The 23317-nt window shown below is 44.8% G+C and overlaps 1 protein-coding gene across 10 annotated transcripts in view; it reads right to left on the bottom strand.

Annotated features, from left to right (window-relative positions):
- Positions 1-394: 394 nt before the first annotated feature.
- Positions 395-23317, bottom strand: part of CELF2 (CUGBP Elav-like family member 2) — a 397972-nt gene continuing 375049 nt past the window's right edge. For 4 of the 10 annotated variants that reach the window (XM_034643776.1, XM_034643778.1, XM_034643780.1 and 1 more), the window contains exons 10-13: positions 18637-18768; positions 12107-12304; positions 7568-7711; positions 407-4353 (exon numbers count right to left, since the gene is read on the bottom strand). In XM_034643776.1, the coding sequence (XP_034499667.1) occupies positions 4226-4353; positions 7568-7711; positions 12107-12304; positions 18637-18768 (602 nt within the window). In that variant the 3' untranslated portion in view covers positions 407-4225. Of the gene's footprint in view, positions 4354-7567; positions 7712-12106; positions 12305-18636; positions 18769-23317 lie in introns of all 10 variants that reach the window. The other 6 variants (XM_034643773.1, XM_034643775.1, XM_034643774.1 and 3 more) reach the window with 6 other exon arrangements.

The following is a 23317-nucleotide window of genomic DNA, read 5'->3' as shown; positions in this document are numbered from 1 at the left end:
GAAAAAAAAAAAAAAAAAAAAAAGACTTTCCCCCAAAATGTACTATTTTGGTCACCTGCAAAATAAGAAATACCCAGTGTGAAGTGCCCGTCCTGAGCCTCTTGTCAGCGGCACTCAGGCTCCCCTTGGGGAGATGCGGGTGGGTGAAAGGAGAGGAGGACAGTCTGAAATTCAGATGGTGTTCTCTTGTGTGCTGTGCGGCCACAAACCACCCTATGCTGTGTGTGAGAGAGATGTGCGCGGACTCCTGGTATTAAGCTGATGGCTGCAGGAAGTACAAAATAGCCCTCAAAGGATGAAGGAAGGCCCCAGCAGTAGTAAACACGTGTGAGGATAATACAAATCATTTCATTGTAAGTGCATGTGCTATAAGAAGGAAACTTGTTATTTTGTGTTTAGTTTTGTGTTTTTTTTTGCATCGTTAGAGGCTAGTCCTTTCCATCCCAGGGCTATCACATCCACACACACATTAAAATGAACAGAGTAGTGAGTGGGAAAAGGAGGAAGGAAAGGCAGCCAGCAGTTTCTGAACTCCTTTAGAGACAAAGAAGCTGCCAGGGCCTGCTTTCAAAAAGGCAGGAGTTTGTGTTGGGGCTTCAGGGATGACACCAGGGTTTGTCAAGACAGCAAGAGATCTGTTCAACGTGAAGTCGAAGTCAAAGTAATGTGGCACTTTACAGAGTGGCAGCAGGGTCTGGTGCTAGGTGTTTGGTCAGTAACTGTGATAAAGAAGAGAGTTGGACTTAGATGGTCAGTCCCCTTTCAATGATTTCAATTAATAAAATTAACAAAAAGGCAGGGAAAGAAAGGACTATCAGCTTCTAACCCCAGATACCTTGCTTAATTAGAGGTATCTCCTGGGATCAGAGAATGCCCAGCACAGTGGGTGATTAGAAACTAAGAAACAAAATCCCTCAAAATACTACCCCATCACAAAGTCATTTAACTGGAAGGTATGTGAAAATATTCTGAGCTAGAGCATACCCTACACCTGATCTCAAAAGCATTTAGAATTTAAGGTTAATGTAGGTTCTGAATCTTACCTACCATCCCCCTTAGAAGGTTTATCCAATCAACTGTTTTTAATTAAAACCGGAGAAGGAATTTCAGCAGCACATTAGTTTTTTTTTTTTTTTTTTAAATGACCAGAAATAAAACTAAAAGAAAAAAAAAATGGAAAAATGGAGAGGGTGAAAGTATATTTTTTCCCTTCAGATTTGTTTTGTGGAGTTTTTTTTCTTTTGGATCTCAACCAGTGGGGGGAAAAAAGTAGGAAAGACAAAACTCAAAGATGTATGGGCGGGAGGGGAAGGGGGCTCCAAATTAGAAACACCCTGGAACAAACAAAAATGACAATGGTATAAAAAGTTACCAACGCTCCAGACAGCTCTGGGTAGAAAGGGTTAGAAGTTCAAAACTTTCTCACCTTAGAGGTTTCCATATATCATGAAGGAAATACATTGTGAGGTTGCCGTCACAGCATTGATGTGCAGAGCGGTTAAAAAAGTGAGACATGGGCACTTATACAATGTCTTACAAAAAACATCATAGAGAAATAACAAACAATAACAATTTCAGGCAACAAGACCACAGGATAGCAAGTTAACAAACTTTTTAACCTTTTTTTTTTGTTTTTTGTTTTTTAAATATTAGGGATTTATACAAAACACATAATAAAATACCCATGTTATCAAATTACTTCTCACAAGAAACACACTGAAGCTCTAGGAAGGAAGTACCTTTGGAATTTGGCACTATATATTTTCACTTTTTTTCTTTAAAAGAAAAAAAAATCACATTTTGCTGAACACAAACACATCTAAATAGTCCACAATAAAAAAAAATGACATCAATGCTTTACAAGCCAACACAAAACTTATTCTGGAATAGGGTTTTTTTTTCCCCCCCTCACATGAAATTTTTTTTTAAGCAAACTTTTTTTTTTTTGAAATTCTTTAAGTAAACCAATTCTAAACTTGTCTTATCAACAGAGAACATTAAGACCATAAGACTCATGATTGAAACCACAACTTAATTCACAGAAGCACCAACATAACACAGTTTACAGTAACCTTTCTCCTGTACATTGAAACAGTATAAAATATAGGTAATTTCATGTGCATTAAACCATGGATTGTCTAACTGTGAGTCAGTTCAGCAAAAGGTGACACAAATAGGTAGCATTTGCCCCAAAACAGGGTAAATATTTTTCTTATACTAATCTACAAAAAGTGGTTCTATATATATATCTTAATGAGAAAGTGAGCCACCTAAAATGGCCTTATCAAAAAACTTTACACTGCCTGAAAAATGTAAAAACTATTACAGACCTCTAGAGACTTAAAATCAGACAGTTTTTTTCTCAAACTGTTTTTGGAAGTAGTCTGTTAGAAACCAACATTCTGTGTCCCTGGACACATATTGCTATTGTTACCAGTGACCGGGAAGAATGCCAATCCCTGTATAATACTTTCAAGTCTGTTTTATGAAAAGAAAAAAAAAATAAGAAAGAAACGTTTTTGCCACAGGTTTTTTTTCTATAATTAATTTGTCTAATAATAAATTTCAGTCTTGCATGAATGCAGCAATGTTTTTCACATTGACTTCCCAGAATTCATAGCTAGATGAGGTCACATGCAAATTTCAAAGGTCAAACTAGATCAAAGGTCAGTAGGAGAACCAAATGTGATGTGAGGTCAGAAAGACATCAGAAACAATGACGGGACGATGAAACTTTTTTTTTTGAGACGCCACAGGGACATGCTAGGCAAACGGTGAACTAACGGGCATGAAGATGTCTAGGGAGAAAACAAGGGAGAGTAAAAAGTTACACAGAATCTACGCAGCAGCAACAAAATCACTCTTAAGGGTGCAGGAGAAAAACTAATGCAAATCTTAGGTCATCGGGGAGTCTAGGAGCCATTCCCGTAATTTGCATTTCTTACAATCTTTATCCACAGCACAATGGAACCCCAAGAGAATCCATCCGGAGGAGGAGAGGGGATGGATTCCGGGAGTTTTGGGGTGGGGGCTGGCGAGGGACAGGGGGGAGGATCCAGTTTCAACGGATGTAACATATGCGGGAAGAGTCAGACGACCGAACTATAAACTAGATAGATCATGGAAGCTACGAACAAAATCGTCAGACAGATACGAACAACAAGAGGGAAAAGCATGAACTGTAGGCCTAGGGTTCAACGGTGAAAAAAAGCCCATTCCTAGAACGATTCCTCTAGAGACTACTTCAAAAGGATCTAGCTAGCACAGAGAACTGTTCTTTACGTACCCAATAAGTTAACAATAGGCAATAAATAACTTCCATTATTTCTGAGGCAGTAAAAATTTTGTACAAAAATAGAAATGCTTTTTTTACAAATAAAATTTACAGGCCTGTGGCTTTCTTTTTTATTTATGTATTTATGTATTATTTATTTATTATTAAATTTATCTTTCAAGAAACATCAAGTATTTTCACTCATTTTTATTTTATTTTTAAACCCTGTAGCTTTAAGAAACAGATCTCTAAATCTTTTTTGTACAGTAATCCTTTCTAAAAACTAAAATAAAACAATAACAAAATAGACAACCAGTGTAATAATCTGACCGATAAATGTCATGTTTCTTTGAACCCTAAAATAAAATCCTACTTGTTAAAACAAACCAAATGTAGTGGAAAGATGTTTGTATTGTTTTAAGTGCTTCTCCTGGCTTCTCTCTCGCGCTAGGCCACCACCTTAACCTCTAAACAGTTGGCGCCCTCCTAGGGGGGTGGGCGCGGACAGGAGGGGTGAATTCTCCAGGCAGTGCTCTGGGGCACCAGGGGTCTCAGAGTTAGAATTGCACGTTAGCCTTTGTTTGCCTTTTAAATTCTCAAGATGTCATTTATGTGTGTTTGTCTTTAGGAAAAAAAAAAAAAAAAAGCAAAAAACAAGAACAAAACAAAAAAGTAAAAGGAGATTCAAATTGCAAAACAAAGGAGAATACAGTGGCACAACTGGAAGAGGAGTTTTACTCGATAGAAACAAGGTAGCCCAAGTTTTTAATTATGGCGAACTGGGTGGGGGGATGGGGAGGGGACATGGAGGCCTTATTGTAAAAATAACCGTCTCTCTTGGTAAAAGTTGGCAATGTGGTCCTCCTCTGCCTTTCCTGTGGAGAACAGGCTGGCTTGTGGGACTTACCCTAAGAAAGCTAAAATAAGAGCAGGGAGCCTCTGGGCTTAGGATCAGTAAGGTTTGCTGTCGTTTTTGGAGCGCTTCAGCTGGACCTTCAAGCGTTTCATGCCAATCTGAAAGCCATTCATAGCCTGGATAGCAGCTTGTGCAGATACCGGATTGTCGTAGCTAACAAAGCCTGGAAGACACAAGGGGAAGGACAGTGGCAATCAACATGGAGGGGCAGCGGCACAGACAGGACGGAGCAGGACGTCGTCAGGGCGGCGGGGGCGGGGGTGCTGGAGAGTGTGAGTACGTGGTGGGGAGCGCGTGCACGGCCTGTGGGCGGGAGCAGCGCTGCTCAGTTCGCGGTGTGCCTGCTGTGGATGGACGGGGTGTGCTCCACGGCCCCCCGGGAACATCCACTGAGCAGCAGTGAAAAAAGCCGGTGGGGCTGGGAATTTGGTATCATGACAAGAAACCCCTCCTCTGTGAAAAGCTAAATCTCGGTCTCTCAGACTCCTCGTCTGTTTACTGATTTCAGTCAAGTCTGTCTGTGTTTCAAGCCCCTTGGAATCCTTCTGACAGAACCCCTGGTACCTAAGACGCGGTGCTCAAGGAGGCAGAGGTATAAATACTCTGGGCTCGAGGGGTCCCCAGAGGCTCACGTGTCCCAGCCAGCGGAGGTGTAAACGCAGGGCTGGTAATGATACACTGCAGAGACCCTGACTTTCATTCCAGTTCTCCATCCGTATCTGCACAGCCCACACCTGTTCGACTGTCGGATGGGGTCAGTTAGTGAATTAACTCTAGCATAATTTGTACTTGATTTTTAACATTTTGGAGTTATTTCTGAGAGGGACCTAGGGGCCTAAGGGAAATGCTGGCCCTTTATCATCTCAACTTCCATTTTCAAAGCTCCATTGCGCTCAACAGCCTGCAAATTGCTACATTATACCCTCAGAATAAAGAGTCTGAACAGCTTAGGGCTTAAGAGCCAACCTCACAGACTTCCCAGTATCTTTCTCTGTACTGACACCACCAAAATGGCAGGGAGGGCGTGCTTTTGAGAAAGAGCCAGTGATGCTCTGCAAAGACCCAGAAATGGAATTCTGATCACACAGTTTGCTCTAACACTGGGGGTGGTGTGGGAGGTGCACGCAAAGCTTCCTTTGGTTAATGCCAAGGTAAAGGCGTTGCGCGTGTACTGTCCCTACTTCTGGTGTTGGAAGGAAGCTATTATACTGGTGAATTTGAGTTCTCAACATCAGCTGTTCAGAAGGTTCTATACTAAGCTTCTTCAACTATCTGTTATTAAAGTCTAAAGCCAAAGAGAAAATTCCTTTACAAACTAGAGGAGGAAGAACAGGACATAAATATACCTTTAAAATATACCTTCTCAGCTGATAAAAATGAGTATATGGTATAATGCAGAAAAGCTTTTCATCGGCAGGCTGTATTGCAAAACCGGTGGTACAGACTTTTACTAAATCTAATTCCCAGTATATGTGCTCTTGAATCCAAGATTTTTGGCTCTGATTTTCTCCTTTCCTTCTAGGTCTTTATCCAGAAGCAGCAAGATGATTAAAGAATGGAAATGGGTCAAGGGTGAAATGGATAATGAAACCTGGCCAAGAGGTTAGCGTAAAGAATGGGCTACCTAAGATTAGCAAACCCCGGACCCCCCCACCCCAGATTAGGCCGGCTCACTGAGAAATGCAGGTTTGGGATGCTGCGGCTTTTGATAAAAACGGAAAACAGTGAGTAGTGCTAAATACAGTTGTCTGCCGACACTCACAGGTACAGCCTGTATTATTACACCTTGGTTGGACAGTGTGTAGGCCGATATAATCTCTTTCCAAGGCAATAAGTATTTTTCTCAAAATCAGACCCTGAAGCACAATCCTTTTCCAATCTCCACATAAGCCCAGGACATTGCTTCGTGATGAGGAACGTGAAAGTCTGGCTCAGGAACGTAAAACCTCGCGCAGGGAAGCTCCAAGTGGTAAGCTCCCACCGACGTCCCCCTCCGCCCCCCCCTCATGTAACAACCCCCTTTGCATTTCACTCGGTGAACCGTCACAAGGGGGTTTATGTACTTGTCATAGCAGCAGCGAGAGTGAAATGGCTTCAGGCTGACTGCCTTTCCACTTGGGTAAAAATAGTGACTTTAAATGGTTGACATACTAATTCCCCCAACAACAGAGGCTTCAGACCTTCCTGGGTGATAGATAGCACAGAGATTAGAAAGACGTGACGATAATGGGGTTTTAGAAGCCAAAACATTCTCTTTAGACCTGTTGCCCCTTACCGGTGAGCCAAGTACTAAGTTTGAGTACCCCTCACTCCTACTACCTTTGATGTTTTTCTTTATATGGTTCCCTTGGTGTCTCCTCTGGCTCAGGTCTATTCCACTGTTACTGCCCACTACCTACATGAATTACTAGATCGGAGGAATGACGAAGGCAAATGTTCGATCTCAGACTGGGCCAGAACTTGCCAAGCAAGTAATCTATACTCTGAACATTCTAGCCTCTAAACCACTTTGGGGACCAAAGGGGTAAAAGAGCAAAACAAGAAGCAGATTTAATGAATGCTGTGCTCCTGCTTCTAAAACATCAGGGCAAGTGGAGAGCATGCTTCTCTCTCTCAGGGAGCACAGACTGCCCTAGGAGGCACAGTCTGGGCTGCGTGAGGAAGGAGGGCACGACAGCCCAGGCCACTGAGGTCCGGGGTTTTCCAGCATTCCCGGAGTGCCTGCATCTCCTGGGCTCTGCAGCCACTCAGGCAAGCCCCGCGGAGCCCATCACCCCAAATTCCGGCTCGTAATCAGTGTAATGCAGCATTTCCCGTGATGATGACAGACCTCAACTCCCCGCACCCCTACTGGGAAGGTATGTGCATGACTGAAGGGTTCTGAGAACACAGGAAGCCTCCCCACAACGGGCCACCCATATCCACAAGTGCCCGAAGCCGCCTGATCCTAGAAAGCTACGGAATTCGTGGCAAAGTGTCTGCGGTGCTGTCCTGTATCAGGAGAGCCTCAACTACGCTGCAGTCCGTTAACTGTGTTTCCATCTGCTCGGGTGTGTGGTAACAGCTACGGGGCTTGAAGGAACCGCTGCTGCTCTGTGGGGTAGTAAGACACTGTGACAACACAGCTCACAGCGTTCTCTCGTGCATGGGCCTTTAGTTCCATTTCCCAGATCCTTCCTTTCTATATAGCCCCTTCCTCTGCTTTTGATTAAATGACTTTGCCCGATCTGCTTACGTGGATCCAGAAAACCAGGAAAGAGCACCACCCAGGGAAAGCCCTATCTGGACTTCTCAAATATTCGCCATTTACATTTCCTTCCCATGACTCCTCACTTGGGAATGTACTGTAATGTTCTGGCTTGGTGTCTTTTGCATACCAAAGCACTTGCTCAGATTGGTCTGTTTGTCAATGAAGACTTTAGCAGAGATAACATTTCCAAAAGGCATGAACATCTGCAGAATGTCCTGGTCTCCAAACTCCTGTGGAAGGTGGTAAATAAAGAGGTTTGCACCCTCTGGACCTAAAGAGGAAAAAAAAATCAGAGTAAGGTATTCTTCGCTTCTTAGTTCCCAAGGCCTCTTCTTAGGAATGCTTTAACAACAGATAGGCTAAGCATTTGCCTTTCTCTCTCATGCTAGAAGGGAATGAGATAGATGCATAAATGCCAAGTGCTGGTATGTCTTTGAAGATGGGAATTATCCTTCAGATGGTCCTGATTTCCAGACACACTGGTCAGGAATAGCTGTCTTTTCACCGATCATCTTCTGTGGCTCTCATTTGCTTAGTGCACATATTTTCAGTCTCCTCTTCATGGGGGTGAGGGTGAGCCCCACGGGGCAGAGGTTGGGGGGAGAATGCAGGCTGGGTTTTTCCTGGGCGGCTGGGTTTTGTTGTATGTATATATGATCTCTTGGAGTTGAGAGTGTCCTGTGTATTCTAAGCAAATTGCAGCAATTTAGAATAATGGATATAGCAGTAATGCTGCTTGGATTTCTCAATCATTTACCTAATTATCCATCCAGTTTTGATTTGCCAAATCTCTTAACACACAGTCTAATAATCATTTTTATTAGAAATGACTGGCAGTGAGTCAAGGCAGGGAAAAATAGGTAGCTAGAGTTTCACAGCCGTGATAGGAATGATACCACTGGGGATTAGCCTTGGAAATGAATGCTCTTCACTCTCAGCCATCACTTTCCAGAGAAACAGGAAGCAAGGGCGGAGTATGGGAGGTCCTTTTAGCTATACCGGTTAGAGAGGTAAGCTCTCCTTGTCTTCCCATGTCCTTCCCCCATCTCTCAAGCCATGTGCGTAAGAGCCATCTGAGGCTGAGAAGGAGGGAATCTGAATGACCTGATAGGAGGTCATCATTTAATACAAAATAGGCAGGGAGGCTTTCCCGGTCCAAGGCTGCCTGGGGTAGTTACAGATCTTCCCCTGCTGGTTCTGGAGAGGCCCCAGAGCTGGATGTCTCTAGGATGTCCTAAGTTCTGGGCGTGGTGTCTGGGAGGGAAGGGTGCTCTCAAAACTGGTGAAGTAACCTTGGCAGCTGACTCCTGGAAGCTTAACTGACAACCAGGGGAGAGGAACCAGAGCCGCTGCCCGCCCTGAGACACCCCAGGGAGCGGCTGCAACGGGTTCCTGTGGGGCGTGGGGTGGTGGCGGTGGTTAGTATTTGCATCTAAGAAAAGGAAAACTGGGGTAAGAATAACTTTGTAAAAATAAAAACATCTTTGTAAAGAAGAGTCAAACCAAGTTTCTTCCCACAAAAAAACAGTGTTCTAACGTGTGGGACTTTTCCCAAGGATGTCTTCTGGGGGCAGGTTTCTGAAGCCACAGAGACGAAGTATTTAAGTGTCAACATCACCACTTTAACCTGTGTTGCTCACAGTTCCTATGGACAGAGCCACATTCCAGTGCCAAGGAGGCAATCTTTAATTCAAGGGACACGGTTGCAGGCCTCGGGTCCCCAAATGTTTCCTGGTTTAAAAAAAATTCTTAAAAAAACAACATGTAATATGAATAGGTGCAAAACCAAAACACTGGAAAGGGATGTTCCAAGCGCCACTAGGCCAGGCACAGCTTCGGCTGTGTGTGTCCAGAGTTCACGCTCCCTCAAAAGAGCCACATGTACAAATGAGGATTTATGGGGCCCACTCTCAACTCCTGAAGCCTGGGAAGAAAATGCAGTTTAATGCACTCTGTCAGATTACTGGCTACGCCTGCACAGTCCTGGCATTCTAGAACGCTGTACGTTCCGATCGTACCAAGAAAATTGGAAAAGGTCAATCTAAGGAGGCTCTGTCCTTTATTCACCATTTTCTCAGGCAGAAGTGCCACCAGCATCTCCTAGTAGAAGTGCCACCAGACTCCTCCGTTTACCCAGAAATACCTTGATTTTGCAAACTGCCAAAACCGTGAACGCTAAAAGGAGAAAAAGGTGACTTGATGTGGAAAACCTCTCTTCCATGCAATGAAGGCGGCTGTTGCCATAGATACCAAGGGTAGAAATGCAAAAACACGTTTTTGAGGGTTCCGCCTGTGTGTCCACCTCACCTTTCCCTTTAGTAAAAACCTGACAAGTCATGGATTCCTCGGACCTCTCCCAGTACCTGTCATTTCAGCTTACTAGCATTCTCTGTTAGAGTGCTGCTCCCAGCTGGCTGGGTGCTCACAATGTGTATTTCTCACAGGGCACCTGGTCTAGCCTAGAGCACGGGGGCTAGCTGTGGCTGACGGCCAGCACTGCCAGCTGCTTGGTGGCCTTCCCGAGGCTCTACCTAGTTGTGTGTGCGCGACTGCCTCCTGCAAATCAAGGCACACAGAAGGGATGAAAGAGATCAGAGGGTATTCAGGAGTGACAGGAAAGGTGGTCAGCTTTCCTGGATTGAGGTCGATAGGGTTGCCCTAGCCCTTCAGAAGATTTAGCTGGGGAACATATCAAAGCCACTTTAAAACAACAACAACAAAAAAACAAAGCCACCCTGGCTCATTTTCCTGTGGGAAAATATATACTAGGGTACATGAGGAAACGCATCAACTTGACTTTCAACTCTCTGAACTAAAGGACAAAGCTATGGAGCAGAAAATCTAGAAGTCTATTTACTTGTGGAATTCATCAGGGTTTTTTTTTTCCCTTTTCCAGTATAACCTGCTTTGAAAATTATATTGTGGTTAAACTAATATTAAGACGATTTAAAGTTCTTGAGCGCACATCAACTGGATGAAGAGAAGGTGATCAGAAGAGAGGTATGAGAAGGTGGGAGATGATTAAAAATGCTAAGCAAACCAAAAACCACCACCACCACCACCACCACAAAATCAAAACTAAACCATGCCCCAATACCTAAATGTCAATAATCTGGGGTTGGCGGCCATTATTCACATTAATCCCAGAGGGTTAGTCATGGCACAGGCAAGCCCAAAAAGTCAAGGCATGAAAATGTGGGGCAGTGCGCTGTGGTAAACAACAGAGGAAAATTGTTTGTGGGCCCACACTTCATCCTTGCACCAGCACAGGCCGAGTCCGCTGGTGACTGGTGTTTCTCAGCGACACACATCACGTCGCTTGCGCTAAGGCTCTGCTGGACGATGGAGAAGTGGCCAATATTCTTTAAGAATCCTGTAGGGAACTAGCTTTTATGTTCTCTCCTAAGAACATCGTTATCTCACAGACCCCCTCCTACCACAGTCACCACAGTAGTCAGACCCCAGACAAAGGGACCTCATGTGGGCTTTTCTTTGGGAAAGTAAGGTATTTACGATGTAGGGTCTCCGCCTGTCTAGGGAAACACAGTTGCCCCAACAGTTGTGCAGGTTTTTAAAAATCCACACTAACAGTCACAGCTAAGAGTAAAGAAAAGTTGAAATAATGAAGAATTTGGATTTTCATATCTCTTTCATTTTTAACAATCTCTTATTTATAAATGGAAACAAAGCTTTGTTTTACAAGACTATCTTTAAAGCTGAGTCCCTTTTAAAGTTCACAACTTTACAAAGTAAAGATACTGCTTTCTTATAGAACACCATTTTTAAGTATGCAGACAAGAAGAGTTTGGAAACGTAGGATGAAGATAAAGGAGAAGGGGAAGAAATTTGTAAAAATGTCCTCAGCAATACTTTCCTATTCTAGCTTCTTCCACCATACTCCCAACAGGTGAGAGAGAGAATAAATATCATGTTGCAGGGCCTGCTTTAAAGCAATTTCTAGCAAGGAGAAGAGACCAAAAGGAAGAAAGGAAAAGAAAAGCTCTCCCTCTTTGCACTGGTTCATTAGCTGTTTTATAATTAGCTTGAATTTATTCTTAGCATTCACTTCCTGAGACTCACTCTGTTTCACTGGCAGAGAAGCAAGACCATCAATCACGTGCTTCCTTCCTCAGAAGACCCCCGATTCAACACAGACCCAGCTGATCCTGATGGTGGATTTCAGCCTTACCCTGGAAACCACTGCCTACGAAGGGGCCAGCTAACCAGCCACGGGGCGGGGGGGGGGGCGCCCAAGATCCCTAGGACATGCCTGGGAAGACCATCGACTGACCCCTTCCACTAGGGAGGGGTTGATGTCCCTGCTGACCTGGGAGAGCGGGGTCCTGCCAGGATTTTGAGGGCAGCAACTACTAGGCAATTGTGTAGAAGCAGTGGGTGAGAAATACGTCAGGGGAGGCAAATGAAAAGATGATGAAAAATTACAAGATAAAAGAAGTACAAGTCTGATGAGAGGAGAGAAGATTCAGACCAATGGCTGAGTCCTGCTAGGTTTCTTAAAAGAAAAAAAAAACACCCAAAAGATGAAAGAAAAACCACCCCATAAAGAGCAGAAATAAAATAATGGCTTTCTCTGCGGGTACTGGCTCCATCTCGTGTCTGGGGGCCCTGCTCTACGGTGACCGCCGCCGGCCGGGCCAGCACCTACCTTCCTTCTGGCTGCCCGCGGCGCTCTGCTGCTGCAGCAAGCTCTGGCTGTACAGAGTGGGCAGTGCCGCGGCTGCGTACTGCTGAATCCCTGAGTAGGCCTGGGTGAGGGCGTCCATGGTGCCCGCCGTGCCATTCGTCAAGCCCGTGGCGCCAAGTCCTCCATTCAGAGCCGCCATACCTGAGAGCATTTGAGCAACTTTACAAAAAACCCAACAATAGAGAAGAGAAATAGCACTTTTCATTAGTGCTTTCCAAAGGAAGTTAGAGAATCATTTGACACAAGTACAACAGCAAGTGCATGCAGCTAGCACACCGATGGAACCGACACGGAGGTAACACGAAACTATGACGTAACATGTCACAATGGTGGACATACAACAAAACCCCCCAAGCCCCCTGAGCGATGATACCGTCACTCCCTAAGGCCAGTGACGAACTTCACGGAGGCACTAGTTACACAACACATCGTAATCCCATGCACGATGCTACTGGCAAGTACTGGTATCGTTTTGTAATGAAAGCCTTTCCCTTCGTCGAGCCCAGAAGCATGTAAGAAAGCATGCGTGACAGGGGCTTGTGACAGCTGTGCACTTAAATCCACTTCCTGGGCGCTCTGAGGAGCCGTGGGATGGCTCAGGTTTTTGTGGAGAAGGATAAAACTTGTCTCCCTCAGCGGGCTGGCGAGATGGTCCCGGAGGCCACCTCTGTCCCCAGAGAGCCCGTGAGTGGGCACTGCCCTTCCCGCCCCCCTAAACAGCTCAGGGATGTCATCAGGGACTAGGCCCTTAGGAACAATTGTCCAGCTGATTAAGAATGATAGCATAGGAAAAAATGGGGGCCCTAACCCTAACTGCAGAGAGCTGAGGCTGCTTAGGAGGAAGGGCTCAAAACAGAATGGGGCCAACTTCAGCAGCAGACAGACACATGCACAAATGCTAATCTGTGTCCCGGGTCACAGGAGTGTGCACCCCTGACAGAGCTCCATGTCGTGTGTTTCACTGAAGTGACCCCGTGTCTGTAAGCTGGAACTTGGCGATCCACGGATGGGAACTGGATGCAGGCCAGCACACTTTGATTTTTTTCTCGTATCCTGGCTGCTCTTTTGCTCTATTATGGCTGCTGACTGTGCCACATTTTCCCTGAGTACTGAGTCAAAACAAGCAATACTTTATATAGAGTGCTAACTTTCATATGAACTCAGGAAATGGAAGAGGTGACATCATAATTGCCTTTAGTTGCCTTTATATTAAAACATTTAAAGATCTGTTTCTGGGAAGAACTCACTGAAAACATTAAGGAAACTCGAATGGATTAGTGCTATGGATTAGGGCTATTAAAACAGCAGAGACAACTAACTGAAAAAAAAATTGGCAAGGAGTCTAATGAGGAAAGAGGACCAGGAAAGGATGCTTAGAAATGACACAGGGGAATCCAGTACCAGAATCACGTCAGCACCCACCAGTGTTCCTGTGTGCCTTCCACAGAAGATGGAGCAGCGGGGGGAATGTTCTACTCACTCTCAGCACGCCTCTGTTACTCTGCTAAGTTCTTCTCTTAGGTTAAAAGGACTACATACAAAATATGAATTGGACTACGGCCTAACAGCAGAGGAAATGCATGGTGCCTCAAGTCTGGTACTCTTCCTGGGGGCATGTGGGAACAGAAGTGGGTCCTGGGTGAAGTTACACCAAGGACGGTCTCAGTACAGACACCGCACTGCGGGGAGGGGGCGGTGAGGAGCACCTGAAGGACAGGAGAAGGGAATGACCACCTCCTGAAAAAGGAAAGCCTTGGGGGCAGATCGAGCAGATACAGAGGAAGGTGAAGAGATGCCGGCCAGCAGGAGGTCCTTTGGACTCTGCTTTAAGTGTCTTACCGTGGGGGAGTCTATTCTCTAATTTTTTTGGTCATTCAAGTCAATGCTGTTAAAGAGCTTGGAACTAGTGTGTCCTCCTAGTTAAACAGCCCCTCAGACACCAGCTAATCCCATTTACCCCACTCAGGCCTCTCTCCTCCTCCGTCCTTGGTATTAGCTGCTGAAGGGTGGGGAGTAATTTCGCTTTTCTCCTTTCCGTCTTATTTTACCCTCACCTCCCAATATTTGTGCGAATGCAAAGAAACAGCCATGGTTCTTTTCTAGAAGGGGGAGAGGAGGGTGTCAAATGACTCTAGGAGAGCTGGGCACAGCTCAGTGCTGTTTTGCTTCTGTCAGGCTGTGAATAGGTCCTAGGGACACGGACGATCACGCCATGGGGCTCAGCAGTCTAGAAAGCTGGATCCCTGTGTGGGAAGGAATTCTAGCAGGAGAGTGAGTGGTCACCTGCCACTCTCCTTCTACCCCAAGGCGTGAGAGCCTAGGTGTGCACCGCAGCCTACAGAGCTGCTCGGAGCACAGCTGAGGACGGACGCTCTGCGCCATCACCGGACCGGTAGAGCCCCGCATCTCTGGTACGTTGTTGGCTCAGGGCCTGGCAATTTGTAGGCCCTGCCATGTAAGAGCCTTCGGAGTGTGCCTTCTGTGCTCTGCAGCCCCTCCAGAGGCCAGACACAGGAGCGCTGTCTCACTGCAGGGGTCGCTGCGGCCCCTGACTCCCTCCCTCTGTGCTACATGTCCCTTCTGTTTTGTTTTTTTTTAAAATCATCCAGGGTAGGTGAATTTTCTTCTCTTTTCACCTTTTCGCCTTTTTTCCCCCCCTCTTGAAACACAGAAGCAGAATGAACTTCAGTGCTCCTGAAAGACGGAATGGGTTTCCGGACTAGAGTCATCGTAAGGCCTGCAGCCCTACTGTGTGACATTCCAGCATATCGTCACTCTGTTCGTGCCTGCACTTTGCAGTGCTTGGCCGTGTTTTCAGACTCCATCTGAGGGCAAATCTGCTTTCTGAAGGGCTCTGCTGACTTCAGGTGATGCATGCGTGCGGGAGGTGGTTGTGGCTGCCTTGACCTGCCTGAGTGGGGGGAGGGAAATGGTACTGGAGGCACCAAGGGGTGTTGATGCCAAAGAGGGGACTGGCAAGGGCTCTCCACCCCGGCCTTTCCTTCTCCGTGGTATGACCATCCTTTTGAGCAAAAAATAAGGGTACAAATTCTGACAAGTGCATTGAGAATATTAAAAACCAAAACGCTCCTGGAGGTTGTGGGGTATGTGTCTGCCAACACCAGGGTAGAATAGATAATGATTACCTGGTGGAATCTGAAGGACCATCAAAGGAAGATTTATATTAAATAATTATCATATCAAAGATAACACTTGTCAATTCAGCTGCTGGTAGCTGACTACATGTACAAACTTCGGACACCTTTTACAGAGGTTTGAAGAAAGTTAAGTTGAATAAATGCCTCCCTTTAAAACAATGGGGATTTTCTTTAAAAAAGCCAAATGGCTCAATCATTTGACTCCATTAAATCTAAATTCCCTTGCATGCTGTTTGGACGAGGAACAAAATGACAGACGTGGCAAATCGCAGCAAGGGAGGGTCTTTGCACACGGTCTGTGGACAGTCAGTGCATATCCTGACTCCTGAATCGTAAGGAAAATACATTTGCAGCACCCTACTGTATTAGTGGAAAAAAATCTGCGTTATCAGTGGACCCACACAGTTCAAATCTGTGTCGTCCCAGGGGCAGCTGTATTTCCATAAACGCTATTTACCAGGCACTTGTGCCTGGTTATATTCTGACAACCCTAATTTTAAGCACTAGATGGTAAGTCATCTGGAAGAACAACAGGATGTGAACAAGGAAAAAGAAGTATGTCACCTGACCTACATTTAAACACATAAAGTCAGATACAGACTCTTGGGTGGACATATCTGCAAAAAATATTCTGTTTTATTCAGATGTACAAAACATGTCTTATGTACAAAACATGTCTTGAGGACACTCAAATAATCCAGAAGTGAAAGCTCTGTTAGTGAATCACCCACAGTCCTTACTTCTGATCACGGCAACTTTTGCTTTTAGCTTTAGGCTTCTACTTTACTTTTTTAAGCCCCCCCATTCATGAATGTGTAAGGGAAGAGAAGGGATATCAAATTTGAGCGGTTTAATATAGCTACTTGTCTTCTAACCACAACTTCATTTTGGGAGGAGGAGAAGGGCCCTCTGGCAGTGAAGAGGGTAACATTTACACAAAGATGAGTTAACTGGGAATTAATTGGATTCCATCTACCTACATTCTTCCTGGCTCCTTTGTCCATGGGAAAGAGATGGCTCTATTTGGACAACCAGAGAATTCTTTCAGGAGCAAGTCACTGTTCCTGGGACGGAGTAGGGCTGGAAACAGCAGTGACATGAAGCTGTGGCCAACTACTTTAAAAGCTGCCTCTACTCGGGTAACCATCTCTTGAGTACCTTCTTTGAGAACTATCCAGTAGGACGAGGCAGCACGATCACGTTCGGGCACAGTGGTCTGGAAGAGGATACTCTATGTATTTCAGTTTCCTCTTGGTATTTGAGAAAAGAAACAAATACCAGCTCCAAGCCAATGCTGGGATTGTTAAGTAGCTAGTAACATTTACCAAATCAGAAGGAATGTCGTTTTGTTTGTTCGTGATCTCTGTAAATGAGCAGTTAAACGTTTTCCTGGTTCCCCATCTGGTAGGGGCTGTTTGAAACGAGACACCTTCTCAATTCTCTGTCAACTATCCGTACTTGTCATGCCCCAATTGCAATAAATTTAGAAAACGAAACAATTTAAGCCCGTAGTCCTTGCCAGAAGCAAAATCTGTGTGACGCAGAGCCCACACAAGAACTAGTCCTGATTTCTCGGCCTTTCACAGAGCCCCTCGCTAGTCCCTCACGGCACCGATGGGAAGACACCAGCGGAGACTAGGATGGAGAGACAGGACCACACGGACGGGAGACAGCACACAGCGGTCATGAGCACGTGCTGAGGAGGACAGCCGTTCCCACTGGCCTGTGACTTTGCAGACCAAGGACAGGACAGGCAGGCGATCAAATCAAAGTCCTTGTTTTAGGGGAACTAGGTCCTGGGGCAAGAGAAGCAGCATGAAGGGATGTGTGCAAACACACTTGTCTGCAACCGAGGGGAAGGAAGTGGGTTGGAGCGTCTGCAGAACAAGGTCAGAAACAGGAGTCAAGGCAATGAGGGCTTCTCCTGGGCCACTGGAAACTGGGGAGCTGGAGGCGGTTTTACTGGAATAAAACATTCCGTAGTCACATGGTTACCACTTCGTGTACTGTTTGCTAATCGAGCCTATCCTATCTGGAAGGAATAATCTTTTTTTTTTTTTTTTTCTTTTTTGGCCTACGGTCCAATAAAACTCAGTCCCAATTTTCGTTTTTCCCAGAGCATCTGAATAAAAGTGTTTAATAAAACTTGAAAATTTGTAAGTTCTAGATTCCTTTTTACCAAATAAACTACAAGGCATTCTTTTTGAGATTTTAAAGCATAGAATTATTGGGATTTTTTTGCTTTAAAAAAGTTGTATCATCTGATCACCCCTTAAAAACTGTTCACTTCTTGGATTATGGCTGAAACCAACTTGCCAAGGACCCCTTTCTTAAAGCTGAAAGTGGGCAGGCACTGGGTCGCCCGGGCTGTATGGCAGGGAACTGGGCCCCCAAATCAGAATCTCTTCGGGCTTTCGTGGGCTGGGCTACTCTCGACTCGGGACTGAACTGAGGGAAAGGCAAATGAGGTGTCCCGTCTGTGCGTGGAGGATCTCTTTCCCCCAGTGTTGGAGCCAGTGCCAAGCACAAGGCTAAAACAGGACTTATTCTCTGTCTGGGGACTATCTCTACCCTCCCCCCACCACCCCAAGATCCAAAATGGCAGAAACGGGCACGCTGTGAAGACAGAACCTAGAGTTCTCCAGTGGGTCGCTAGGTTTCAGGCTGAAGGGATTCTGTGAGCCAGCTGCCTGACTGCCTCAGCTTGCCACGGTAACACGCGCCTCTTCAGAGACCAAGACGCTGTGGAGGGAGTCCTGTCTGTGGGTGCTTACAGACTCCCTACTGCTGCCAGCAGGGCTCCTCGCTCTGCTCTATTTCGTTCTTTCCAAGGCCTCGTTTTTCCTTCTCTATATATGTCATGAATCTTTAGAGCAAGAGGACACCTAGATCATCTAATCCAGAACTTTCAGTTTTCAAGGGGGACTCTGAAGCCTGGGGTTTGCGGGCTGGCACTGGCTGAGGACTTTTGCAGGTTTGCAACTGGACCCATGCATCCTGACTTCTAGTCCATTTTTCTATTAAAACATACCGCCTCTCGGAAGAAGAGAGCCCAACCAACCCCAAAGCACCCCGTGAAACCTGCAACTATCTGTCAACCACAGAAACCTATGGACGGCTACACATTCTGCGTATTGGAAGAGACCGGGGCGGTGAGGGTTGGGCGGTTTTGGAGGCGAAGCGAGCGTAGGCAGCATCCGCCTAGCACGGCATGTGCTCCTCCACCCCGAGTGTTAGTTCTCCCTGTTCCGTCTCCTTGCAGGTCATTACTGGCTGACCATTTTCTGGGGAGAATTTGGGGGAAGGCTGTCCACCAGAGCAGCAAATACTCACTGTTGATGGTACCTGCTAGTGCATTAATGTTATTCAGTCCAACAGTGGCTCCCGCCAGTCCTTGCAGAGTCCCCAGAGAGGTCAGAGAGTTCATGGCTGCACCGGCAGTGGAGTTGGGGGTCGAAGCAGCCACTGAAACACAAAACAAGACAAAACGGGGAGAAAGCACAGGATGAGTGAAGACCAACTGGCCAGGCAAGTAATCGTCCCCAGCACAGTGGATGGAGCCAGGGATCAGTCACCAGAGGCCAGAGCCGCGCTCCCGCTGTGGCCACGAGAGACATGTGGGACTGCGCCTGTGGCCCTTCGGCCAGTGCGGTGTGGTCATGGGAAAAAGCCATCACAGCGCTGTTTTGCCGGTCAGCGTCTGTGCTCAGTGCCCGCTAGTCGGGGTGAGACTGCGAGCAGGGGGCTGTCTTGGGTAGGCTGCCCCCGCCCCCGTTAGCTGCAGGAGGAGCCTCAGTCCTCCAGGCCATGGACGTATCCGGGTTCAGCAGGGACCGGCGCACCAGGGCGGGAGTAAGGGGCTCTCATTGTTTCTGCTTCAGACTCAGCACTTTTTCTCAACGAAATTTTGAAAAAAGAAATCCTACATCTTCCTGAATTTGACAGAAGACTTCAGGGCCCAGGTGGTGATGGTAACAGTGAGAAGGGGTAGGAGATAAAACCATTTTGCTCCAAACTCTCTCTTAACTAACCCCCCCACTCCCCTGCCTTTAGGTAGGTTTATTGGGATGTCATTCACACGCCATAAAATTTATCCCTTTAAAGCATACAATTCAGTGGGTTTTACCTGCAGTTAATACAGCCAGCACCACCATCTAACAGAATATTCTTACCCCCAAAGAAACCCAACCCCATTAGCACGCATTCCTTACCCTTCCTCCCCCGGACACTGGCACCTACTTCTCTACTTCCGGTCTCTATGGGTTTGCTTCGCCTGGACAGTTCACAGAACTGGAATCATAAATATTGTGATCTTTTGTGACTGCTTCCTTCACTCAGCAAAATGTTCCAAGTCCGTCCACGCGGCACAAGTCAGTACTTCCTCCCTTCCTAACTGCCCAGTAAAACACTGTTGTACGGAAACACTGTTCTGTTTAGCCGTCCATCAGCTGGGGGCATTCTGACTGTGTCGACTTTTGGGCTAGTGTGAATAATGATGCTCTGAACATCTGTATGCAAGGTTTCCTGCAGCTTATGTTTTTGTTTCTCTGGAGTGTGTGTGTGTGGGATTGCGGGGTCCTATGATAATTTATCATTGCGGGGTCCTATGATAAATTTATGCTTAACATTTTGAGGAACTGCCAGACTGTTCCCTGAGCAGCTGCACTCCCTTTTCCCTCTTACACTTATAATGGCTTCTCTGTAAATAATATTTCAAGTATCTTAACATTTGTATACAATTGTATAGCTTTACACTCTGTTGACTTTTTCCACGTACATCACTTCCCTTTATCCTGGTGACAGAAGTAAAAGCTAAACTGAACTCTAACCAGTGCTACAAGAAGCACCTGGTCCATTTCTGGCTGCGAAGTCTAGGATGGCCAGGAACTTTGTCCATCCTTCTGGAATGTTCCTGCTCAGCTGGAGCTCATCCTTGTTCTGCCTTCAGACATCACATACAGAGTACTGCTTGAAATGCACCTAGCTTGGGGTCCCTTCCAGATGAGGCCAGATCACATACCTAAAAAATGAATTTCCCACCTCGTCACATTTCTGTTCACACAAGCGTTAGCTTCCGACACCTCATAATGTGTTGTGCTTTCTTTCTCTTATATAATCATCAGTGTTTTTTGTCCTTTTGTATTAGGAAGCTTTTCAAATACAAACACAAGAGACAATAACATGACAAACTCCCATAAACTCAGATCCATATTCTAGAATATTTGAGAAGCAACTTACTCTATTTTAAGGCATAACTTCACACCTTATGTCATCTCACCTCTATATAGTTCAGTATGCAACTCTAAAAATTGTGGTTCCTTGGCTCTAAAAATGGTTGCTTGGGTTCATTATGTGATAATATCTTGTTTCGGATTTTTTCACCTGTGTGTATGAGTAAGATGGGCATTTATTTTCTCTTCTTGTGCTGTCTTTAGTTTTGCTAATAAATTTTTGCTAACTTCATGAAATGACTCAGAGAGTGCCTTTATTTTTGCATTTTCTGGAATAAATTGTATGAGTTTGAAATTATTTTGTAACTTAAATGTTTGGGAGAATATGCCAGTAAAAATGACGTGGACTTGATATTTCTTCATGGGATCATTTTAAAATACAGATTACGTTTCTTTAATAAATAGGATTGTTCAACTTTTTTCTTCTCTGTTCAGTTTTATTAAGTCATAGCTTTCTAGGAACTTGTATATTTAAGTTATCAGATTTATAGTAGCATAAAATTATTCATAATATGCTCTTAATAGATTTTTAAAATCGGGAACATTTACATTAAAGTCCTATTTTTTTGTCTGCCTGAGCTGTTACTGAGGAAGTGTGTGAAAATCTATTACTACCGTATGTCAATTTCTCCAGGTAAATACGGACATTTTTTAGAATACACCTTGAAGCTGTGTTGCTACTGCATCGATGTTTGTAAATTATTCTACCTTCTGGTGCAATAAACTTTTTGTAGTGATCTTCTTGTTTCCTCTTTTACCTTGAAGTCTGTTTTATATGATGCTAGAAAAAAAAGCACCAGATTTTTTTGGTTTTTTGGTGTCTCTTTTGCTATTGCTTTGCTTTTTTGTTTATATTTCACCTGTATCTCTTATAATCAATATGCGCAGGTTTTAAAAACCACAGCCTCATAATTTAAGTCTTTCAGTAGAAACTTTTAAATTTGTGCTATATGTCCTGCCTATATTTTTTCCTCTTCTTGCCTTCCTTTAGGACTATTATTACTCTTTCCACACTCCATTTTCCCCTTTACTACTTTGAAGGTAATGTATACTGTTTCTATTCTTTTATACGCTATAACAATTTTAGCAGTCAAATGTAACTTATGAAAATCATAAGTTCCTTTATTCCTTTACCAGAACATTTGCCAGAATGTCTCCCATTTGTGTACCTTTTTAGGACAATGTCTAGAGATCGTAAGTTGTTGACTTTTATAATTTTCACTAGTTCTAACTGGTGGTTTCACTGGGGAAACGGTGCACAGATATGCTCATATTACTGTTCTAGAAGTACTTCCCTGGTGTCACCTAAAATTGTGTGACAATTCTCCAAGCTTTTATTACTGGTTTAGAATCAGAACGTGCATTAGAGTTAGTTTTTACCACTTACTCCCTGGCACAACAGTCTGGTGAGGGCTATCACATGTAGACTGACGCGATTTAAATGTATTTGTCCATGGGAAATAGCCCAGATGGGGGACTTCTGTTTGCGGTAGTTAAGTGGTCTAGGTCACCAGAGAGACTCTCAGTGGGAAAAACAAAACTAAACCTCAAAAAACTAAAATGGTTAAGAAGGTATTTTAAAAAATGCTGTTAATCACATCAGTAACTGGAAACTTAGTAGGGAACACTTAGAAATCAAGGCCTTAAGTGAAAAGGGGGAACCCAGAGAAGGAATATACTACATTGAAGGCAGCTTTCTCTTTAAGGGCATTTGGTGAACCACCTAAATTTTGGCTTTAGTCAAAGCATCCCAGTACCTAAGAAATACCAGAAAGTCTAGGGCTCATCTGACGTATAGCATCTGACAGGACACCCCCCCTCAGAAGTCTGGAACCCCAAAAGGCTAAACAATCTGTCTAAGGATGAACAAGGAATACCCCCCCTTTGCACACTATAGGGAAAACTGCTTGTTTCAAAACTCAGTGCTGAGTAGGATGAGGGCAACTTCTCTGATAACAATAATTAAGCCCTCATGTGAATTTATTTAATCTGAGTGGTCAAAAACTCACATGTCTGGAACTTAAGAGTGACCCCAGGCTTGTACTTCTATCATCTTCAGAATCAAATATAAGTCATCCTTGAAAGGACCTATTTTTACCCCCAAAGAATTCCCAGAAATGAAAGCCTAAGATAGTTAACAGGAAAAAAAAATCAGAAGATATACAAGTAAACCAAGTACCAAGAATAAGCAGCAGCAGAGACAGATTAGATACCATATTTAGATCTACCAAGATTTCAGATACTGGACTTGTTAGCACACAATGGAAAGGAAGCACATTTAAGATGTCTGCAGAAATTTAAAAGGCTTTGAAAAGTGAAAAAAGCATGTGATTATAAAAAATGACCAAGCACACTAATAACTAAATGAAAATCTTAGAGGGGCACCTCGGTGGCTTAGTTGGTTAAAGTCTCCGACTCTTGGTTTCAGTTCAGGTCATGATCTCAGGGTCATGAGATTAAGCCCTCCGTCAGGCTTAGTGCTTATTGCAGAGTCTGCTTGAGATTCTCTCCCTCTCCCTCTCCATCTGCCCTTCACCCTTCTCATGTTCTCTCAACTAAAATCTTTTTTTTTTTTTAAAGATTTTATTTATTTATGACAGAGATAGAGACAGCCAGTGAGAGAGGGCACACAAGCAGGGGAAGTGGGAGAGGAAGAAGCAGGCTCATAGTGGAAGAGCCTTATGTGGGGCTCGATCCCATAATGCCAGGATCACGCCCTGAGCCGAAGGCAGACGCTTAACCGCTGTGCCACTCAGGCGCCCCCTCTCAACTAAAATCTTAAA

The sequence above is a fragment of the Ailuropoda melanoleuca genome, chromosome 15 (assembly GCF_002007445.2).
Source record: "Ailuropoda melanoleuca isolate Jingjing chromosome 15, ASM200744v2, whole genome shotgun sequence".
Taxonomy (NCBI): Eukaryota; Metazoa; Chordata; class Mammalia; order Carnivora; family Ursidae; genus Ailuropoda; species Ailuropoda melanoleuca.
Note: the sequence above shows the minus strand (reverse complement) of the source record. Positions and strands in the feature narration are given on the sequence as shown.